This window comes from Olea europaea, chromosome 21, assembly GCF_002742605.1.
Source record: "Olea europaea var. sylvestris chromosome 21, O_europaea_v1, whole genome shotgun sequence".
NCBI classification, from domain to species: Eukaryota; Viridiplantae; Streptophyta; class Magnoliopsida; order Lamiales; family Oleaceae; genus Olea; species Olea europaea.
The window spans coordinates 13216420-13225303 of NC_036257.1; the positions used below are offsets into that span (position 1 = coordinate 13216420).

An 8884-nucleotide genomic window follows, 5' to 3' on the forward strand; every position below is an offset into this window, starting at 1 on the left:
TTGAAATCAATTCTAACTAAAAACAATGCAAATTAATAAATTGGATTAAAGCAATGAAAAAAACTAACATTGGCCTGAGTCAATATCCACCTTTGAAATTTTACAACTGATCATAGATGCAAGTATGAATCAATTCATATTTTGAATATTCACCGTTGGAAAAATAATTACCATTCAAATTAATTTCCTATTCCTCCTTAAGTATAATTAGTTAGGACAACGACCTTCTAACTAATCATATTTATCAAACAACCATAGACAAACGCTAAGATTTAATTCAATAACAGCTTTACGTATTAGAGAAATCAATGAACTAGATAACACAAGTCAAGCGTTTGCATTTAACCTATTCAAATATTCTTCCTAAGATTTAATAATTTTCAAACTAGCAAATTATTAATCCTAGTTGCTTCACAAGTTAAATCAATCAAATAATTACGGATTTGATATTTAACTTAGCAACAGATTGTAATGAATAACAAACTAGTATACATCCTAACAATTAAATACAACAATCAATGAAAATAAGTGCAAAAGAATGTTCAATACCCAAAAACATGAATTAAACTAATAAAACAATTCGATCTCACAGTTGTATAGATTTCGGGGCTTCAATATCCTCTACCAAGTATGAGAAATTAGCTAGACATCTTCAATTTTAGAGCACAAAAGAGAGAAAAATGATTTGGGGGCGTTCTTTCACGTTCTAGAGTGAATTAGGGTATTTATGTGGTGAAAAGATTTGTTTCCATATATCGTTGGACGGAAAAAAGAAATAAAAAATCGTGCCTCGAATTCCTTCCATGCAGCTGCATGGTATATTTCCATGCTACAGCATGGAACAATAAAAAAGGCTCCAGAAATTGCTGAACCAGTTCGTACGACCGCATGGAAAACGAACCATGCGACCTCATGGTTATACGATTTTCTCCGTCGGACAGCTTTCAGTATTTTAGTTATAACTTTCTCTCCCGATATCCGATTGAGGTGATTTAAGTTGCGTTGAAAAGATAACTCAAAGATCTACAACTTTTCTTCAAAAGTTATCTTCCAATTCGATCGTTTACCATGTTGAAAATGGGTCCCAATATGATGCTAAAAATCAGTGCATTACTTTTTCGATCGGAAATTGATGTGTGACTATATTTCACCTCTTTGACTTCTTTTTCATCCACTTGACCTCTAAAACTCTTGAATCTTCATTCTATCGTTCATCTCCTGGTTCAACTTTTGGATATTTGCAATTCAATCCTTGATCTTTTGATTTCCACTTTGGTCCTTCTTCACTCTTTTCCTCTAATTTATGTCATAATCATCCAATTGCAACCTAAATCAAAATATAAGGATACTCAGTACATTTATGCGTTAATTAATCACAAAAATGAATGTATTAATGGATGTAAAATATGACATTTTATGTCTTATCATGTAGGCTTTCTATGGTGACAATTACTGTTTGTGAAAACGGGCTTTCGGTGGTTTTTTTTTTTTTTTTTTTTTTTTTTGGACGTGGGATTTAGATTTTCTAGTTAGGGATTATGGGTTGGTTAACGCGAGTGTATAAGCATTTTTGGTGGTGCATCGTGGGAGATTGAATTTTGTATTTTGAACAAGGGTTGAAGTGTGTAATTGGTGGCTCATATGTCGTGGGTTAAGTGTATGGGATAGCATGATGTGGTGAGGATTAATTATGGGGCAACAGAACTAATTCTTGGTTTCGCTCGTGGTGGGAGTGGTTGGAGTTAATGAGGTTGATGTTGGGAGCCATGAATGAATTTTGACAAAACATTTGTAATATGATGTGAGGAGCAGGAGGCTGTGAAGATGACAGGAGGAAATTTCTGGAGTATGAGTGAAGTATTTTCCAAGTTTTAGCTTTGATACCAAAACTGTTGTAGGATCAAGGGGATTTCAACAGCTGAACAAATAACCAGCAAAAAAAAAAAAGACGAGGATTAAGAAGAAATAGGCAGCAAGAAAGTGGGGAGAACCAGAGAGAATGGGGGGAGAAGACCGGAGAAGAAACAGGGGAGGAGAAGGGAAGAAGAGGCAAAACTTCGGCAACAAACCAAGCAATTTAATTCATCAATTCATCAACGGATTTTCAATCCAATTACAACCATATAAATAACAAAATAATTAACCTAATTTGAGGGTTTGGGCTAAACCCATATACAAGCCCAATAAAATATAAGACCTAAAATAAATGGAAGATAAGAAGGCCCAAACAAATGGCTTGATGAAGGATGTCCACATCAACATTGGAGACATTGTCATAATAATCTGGTAGATGGGAGGCAGCTACCTGACCTCCCTCGGCATGTGTGTAGAGACTAGCACCAGAAAGTTCCGTGTTCGTTTGCCCATAGTATTCAATACTGCTGTCAGGATATGACAGGTTGTACTGTTCAGTATATGTAAAAGGTTGTCCTAACTCTAGATGAGATGGTAGAAGGAAAGAGGTTTCAGGAAGCTCATCAGGTGGCAGGGGAGGAGGCTCGAGATCTAATTATTTCCCCTTCACTGAAAAGTCCTGATCAGCAAGTAGATTATGCAAATTTAATCGCTCTGATGGGAGGTTAGGTTCAGCACCTGATGCATCTTGAAGAGGTGACTTTGCTGAAGCAACTGTATCTTCAACTTCTATGTCCACATCCATGTCTACTTCTTCCATAGAATGAAGCATAGTTTTGGGGGTGAAGTCACTATGAATTGCAAGTCCACCGACTTCACTGATTCTTCCTGAACTATTACCTAAACATGAATGTGCAGTAAGATGCTCACTTGAGGGAACATGTCCAGCAGTAATGGCACTGTTACCATAAGATTTAAAATATGAGTCTTGAGCAGCATAGTCAGAAGCTTGAGTAACTACAACAGGAAACAATGGCTTCTTTTCACTAGAAACAACTGCATCGCCAATGCCTTCAAATGATTTATTTGAAACCACAACTTCACTCGTCAGTGCATTATCATGGAATAACATCACCTATGGCTACTTCAAGTTGTTTCATCTGCCCCTTAGAGTGCAACCAATAATAAGATTGATTACTTTCTTCATGCCACACGACCTTCGAGCCTGTACTCACATATCCAACAACTTGCATATCAGACACTTCAGGATATGTAACTTCTTCTGCTGGATTTGTGCCTCCGTCCAAATCACCAGAATCTACAATCTCACTGTCTCGAATTGAATTTCTGAAAACCATTCGCAGAAGTAGAATCATGATCTATCACAAACTCTTCCAACTTTAGAACAAAATGCTCATTCCCATCGTTGGTGCCAATATCTCCACTTTCTTCCCCAGCAGCAATTTTCATCTGAGAAAAAGAGAGTATAAATGCAATGAAGCAAGAAAAAAGACAGCATGAGACACCTGCTAATGGCACTTGTAAAATAAAAAACCTGGCAGTCACCAAAATTTTCCACCTAGAAGCACGTCTCAGAAAATAAAAGCAATCATGAAAACTAAAAGCAAAAGAGGTATGATGGGCTAGGATACAACCAATATACAAAGAATGAAATGCCAGTGATGCAGAAAGCCTATAGAATCGAGACCCAATTAAAACAGCATTTGACAAGAATCAGAAGATGAATACGAGACAAATTAATTAAGAAAATATAAGAACCAAAAGTCAACAAAAAGGCATGACAAGTTTCCCGCTACACTAAAAGAGCTGGATTGAAAATTCTTGCACTGGTTCTAGAACACAACAGTTGCCATTTAAACATGTGACATCATGCAAGAAAAATAGGTAATGCTTGTGCAAATCATCTGGCCATCAATGTCAACAGATGGTGAGATGGGTCCTCGGCAACTGCTCGATTTTTTCCTTCATTTGAATTGTCATCCAATTCGTCATCACTATACTGCTCAAGCAGCAGGAGAGGATTCCCTGGTTCCTGTCCTGTATACAAGATTCTAAATTGTCAAATGCCTCCAAAATTACAAATAAGAAATCAACTTGCAATAACCAACACTCTTTAGTAGAAGCAAAAATATGTGCAGTTTGGAATGTGAAACTATTCCAAAGCAGTCCAAAAAAATATTAGATAGGCAATTATGAGTCAAAATTTATATTAGTCTGCATAACCATTACACCTGCAACAGAAATTGAAAATCATCAGTATGGTGAAAAGCACAAGAAGTCAAAGATATACGAACCAATGGGCAAAAACTCCTTGTTGAGATCTCCAAACTTCCTTTGATACCACCAAGTAGGGTAGGTTGAAAGTTTTCATCATAATTCCCTGTGGCAGGGTTGATGTAATCTGATTACCAAATGATTGTTTCAAATACCACAGCTGCCCTACAATCTGAAAACAAAATCTTTCGGGTGTGCAAAAAACATGTCTTGTATGAAGAAATCAACAATTTCCACCAATATTTTAGGCGGTCAAATCATGTCTTCTCTACAAACAGCAGTCCTTTTTGAAGAAAACTGACAGAACCCACCTGATGATGATGGTGAATTGGGTGACCCCACACTATTTTCGGTGTCACAATTCTCTCCAACTTTACCCTGGGTAGAGGAGGCACCCACATCTCCTAAAAAAGGAAGAGAGTACAATGTTAAGACCAAATTACATATAACCATACAGATATTGGTCAATTTCCGCTATGAAGGCCAAAAATCACTAAAGATAATATCAGAAAATGGTGGATTTACCAATCTTGGAACTTAGTGTGCAACATTCATCAAGTAACTCAACGTGACAGTATTGAAGAATCCAATTATTAGCAGCAGACAAAGATAATGAACTAGATTAGAAAATATTAATTTCCAGAAAAAGCTCGACAACAAAAATTCACAAGGTAGCTTCACTGAGCTGACTAAAATAGGGGGAAAGTCAAGCCTGGAAGTTCACAATATCAACTGCTTCACCAGTCCGAAACGTGACATTGAAAAGGTTGAACTATATATTTATCTACGTGCTATAAATATACACAAAAACTTACATACGCATACAATTTAACCGATAATTACCAGAGGGTTCCGCGAACAGATCAAGTTTAACTCTACGACCAGCTGCACTCATGCCCGCCAGTCGACGCTCCTTCCTCCAATCCTCCTCCCCATTGATTATTGATATGATTTTCCGAAATCAATTGAAAAAGATTGGTCACAATTTGAAGATTCAAGTGTACCCAATCTAAGAATCTTTCGTATTCTTGAAGGCTTGAAGCCTAGATAGCTCCGAGAAGAAGGGGGTAATTTTCAAATTAGGCAAGTTTTTCACTTTGACCAAAAAATATTTGTCTATCTTCAGAATGGTTATTTGTTGAGTAAAAGACAAATATATTTTTGAGTAGTTTATACAATTACAAAGATAAAATTTTGTTTTTAAAAAAATATCTTTAAATTACAAATTAAAAAATCAAATATTTTTCACTTTATATTTAATTATTTATTTCAAACACTTGCTTAAATAAAAAAATTAATATTTAATTTACTTTCTTGTTTAAATATTTTATTAATTAATTATCTTAATGATTATGTATATTATTTCATTTAATATTTAATTAATCTATTTAATCACTTATTTAAATAAAAAAATTAATGTTTAATTTGATTTCTCATCTAAATATTTCATTAACTAATTATCTTAATTGATAAATGTATATTTAATTATATATTTTAAACGCTTACTAAAATAAAATAAAAATTATATTTGATGTGGTTTCTCTTTTAAATATTTCAATAATTAATTATCTTAATTGGTCCTTATTTAATTATTTATTTTAAACACTTACTCAAATAAAAAAATTAATATTTAATTTGATTTCTCGTTTAAATATTTTTTTATTAATTACCTGAATTGGTTATGTATATCATTCATTTAATATTTAATTATTTTATTTAATCACTTATTTAAATAAAAAATTAATATTTATTTTAATTTCTTATTTAAATATTTTTTTAATTAATTGTCTTAATTAGCTATGTATATTATTTATTTATTTATTGCTTACTTATTTATTTAATCACTTAATTAAATAAAAATTAATATTTAATTTAATTTCTTATTCAGATATTTCATTAATTAATTATCTTAATTGGTTATGTATATTATGCATTTAAAATTTAATTACTTTATTTAATTATTTATTTAATCACTTATTTAAATAAAAGAATTAATATTTTTTTAATTCTTATTTAAATATTTCATTAATTAATTATGTATATTCTTTATTTAATATTTAATTACTTTGTTTAGTTATTTATTTAATCACTTAATTAAATAAAAATAATATTTAATTTAATTTCTTATTGAGATATTTCAGTAATTAATTATGTTAATTGATTATGTCTATTATTAGTAATTGATATTTAATTACTTTATTTTAGTTACTTATTTAAATAAAAACATTATATTATAATGTACAAGTGACATAATATTATTGGTGATTTGAAAAACAGTTTTTTCGATCCTCCACTCATGGAATTTCACATGTATATTATGGACATCCTTATATATTAGTACATGTAGAATTATCAAATATTTAATTTGATTTCTCGTTTAAATATTTTTTTTATTAATTACCTTAATTGGTTATGTATATTTAATTGCTTTATTTACTTATTTATTTTAAACACTTACTCAAATAAAAAATTAATATTCAATTTAATTTCTTCTTTAATATTTCATTAATTAATTATCTTAATTTGTTAAGTATATTATTTATTTAATATTTCATTACTTTATTTAATCACTTATTCGAATAGAAAATTAATATTTAATTTAATTTATCCTTTAAATGTCTCATTAATTAATTACCTTGATTGGTTATGTATCTTACTTATTTAATATTTAATTAGAACATAAATCACACAATGTATGAGAATATCTAACAGAAATGGGAGTCGAACTTTAGGCACGGTCACATTTTCAATACATTGAACATTATTCAAAAATGTCGAAACTATATTTCATCTACTAAATGAAGTCAAGTGAGAAGTTCCCGATTATAGTATGTTACTCTTTACCCAACGGATGTGTAATATCTATTTAAATCCTATGTACTTTATATTTATAGTGTGTTACTGATTTCCTCAATTTTCTTTATTTATAGTGTGATATATATGTAATTAAGAGTAATTAGTTATTTATTATACAATTACATAAAAATTAAAGTATTACAAACGTTTAAAAAAAAAAGCTTACATTTGAAATTATTATAAGGGCCATGTTATGGGTACATTGGGGGATCCATAATGGTGTCCAAAATGGACACATGGATCCCCCCTATTTTAGGGGGGATCCATGTGTCCATTTTGGACACCATTATGGATCCCCCAATGTACCACTAGATTAATCCTTATTATAATTACGGATCACAATTTAAATAAAAGAACGCTTGCATTTTAATGTGTGTTTAGTTTATTAGCTCTACGCCACATTCGATACTAAAAATTCAATGTACTTCAATTAGGGCTGTCAGTGGATTGGATTTTGATCCGAATCCGATGAAATTAATGGGAGATGGATTTAGGATCTCAATCCGATAACCCAATCGAGATTCAAATTCGATAATCCGTTAACTAAAAGAATCAAATATGGATATAGGTCAATCTAATCTGATAAATAAATAAAATCTTTATTTATCTAATTTTTTCAATTTCGAATCCGATATCCAATAACATAGTTAATCGGATATGGATTTAACATTCAAATATCCGTCGGATTATTGAATCGAATCGGATAGGATAATTATTATTAACGGATCGGATCGAATTTGAGCAGATCCGATCCATTTACGGTCCTAACTTCAATGCGAAGATTTCACAATCACCCAAGTCGATTTCACGGAAGAAGTTGGGCAACGTACTGTCAACAGATGTTCTCTTCTTTGTCTCGATCGTGTATAGAGAAACAATGTATTGTGACAGCAATCTAGTCCTCTTACTAACCATTTGCTCTGGCACGTCAATAATATGTTTCGTGCAGGGTGTCATCCAAACTCGTGACGTTATCTGTCAAGTTGGGGGTCCTCTTCGACATAGTTATGTATATTATTTATTTAGTATTTAATTACGTTGTTTAATTATTTATTTCATCACTTAATTAAATAAAAAATTAATATTTAATTTAATTTCTTATTTAGATATTTCATTTATAAATTATCTTAATTGGTTGTGTGTAGTATGTATCTAATATTTCATTACTTTATTTAAATAAATCTTACAATATATATACAATTATTTCATAAATAAAAAAATATTTACAATAATTTCATCCCCACCATCGGCACCTCTTCCATCTCCACTGACATTCATAACGATTCTAATGAAACATCTGTGTACATCCCCACCCCTCCACCACCACCTCCTTGTCACCATCTTCGTTATTCTCTATCACTATCTGGGTCCCTTATCGCCTGCAGACCGTATCTCCTCAGATATGACTCTGACCCTCCTCTTTGATCAACGATATCAGCTCAGTGAGCAATTCAAGCTGACATATTAATATTTCACCGAGTTAATGACCATGCATGCATCGAGATTTCGAAATGACGTACAACATAAATCACAAATGAATAATATGTACCTCATGATCGTTGAAAAGAGTTGATAACTGTCAGCTTTGTCCCATGGATAGTTGTTGAATGTATCAATGTCATCAACAACTTCCAAATGAAAGAGGTCGATCGACGTCTTCTTATGATGACACCTCAGTATGCTCTATAGTATAAACATCCTCAACTTCAACTTATCAAACATATCGTCGTATTCATTGAATTCATCTCCTAACTGTGTCAGAGTTACCGTCATAAGTAGGATCGCTGTAACAGGTTTACGTGCTCCTCATCCAACAATGTATAAGAGACAACGAATAGAGCATAATATTTGAAAATTAAATAGTTTATTTACCTATTTA

The 8884-nt window shown here is 31.8% G+C and overlaps 1 protein-coding gene across 5 annotated transcripts; it reads right to left on the reverse strand.

Moving 5' to 3' along the window:
- Positions 1-2056: 2056 nt before the first annotated feature.
- LOC111370746 lies at positions 2057-5268 on the reverse strand. Of its 5 annotated transcripts, XM_022992608.1 has the most exons (5): positions 4993-5268; positions 4461-4553; positions 4170-4255; positions 3780-3912; positions 3250-3324 (listed from the first exon to the last, which is right to left on the reverse strand). In XM_022992608.1, exons 1-4 carry the CDS (start codon positions 5042-5044, stop codon positions 3793-3795), a joined length of 351 nt encoding a protein of 116 aa, XP_022848376.1. In that variant the 5' UTR covers positions 5045-5268; the 3' UTR covers positions 3250-3324; positions 3780-3792. The 5 variants fall into 5 exon arrangements, with proteins under 5 accessions (XP_022848375.1, XP_022848374.1, XP_022848372.1 ...); XM_022992607.1 differs by lacking the exon at positions 3780-3912 and having other exon boundaries at positions 2057-3324; XM_022992606.1 differs by lacking the exon at positions 3780-3912 and having other exon boundaries at positions 2057-3324; positions 4170-4553.
- Between the last annotated feature and the right edge of the window lie 3616 nt (positions 5269-8884).

Coding starts and splice junctions, on each gene's coding strand:
- LOC111370746 (XM_022992606.1), bottom strand. CDS start 2,986: ATGTTATTCCATGATAATGCACTGACGAGTGAAGTTGTGGTTTCAAAT.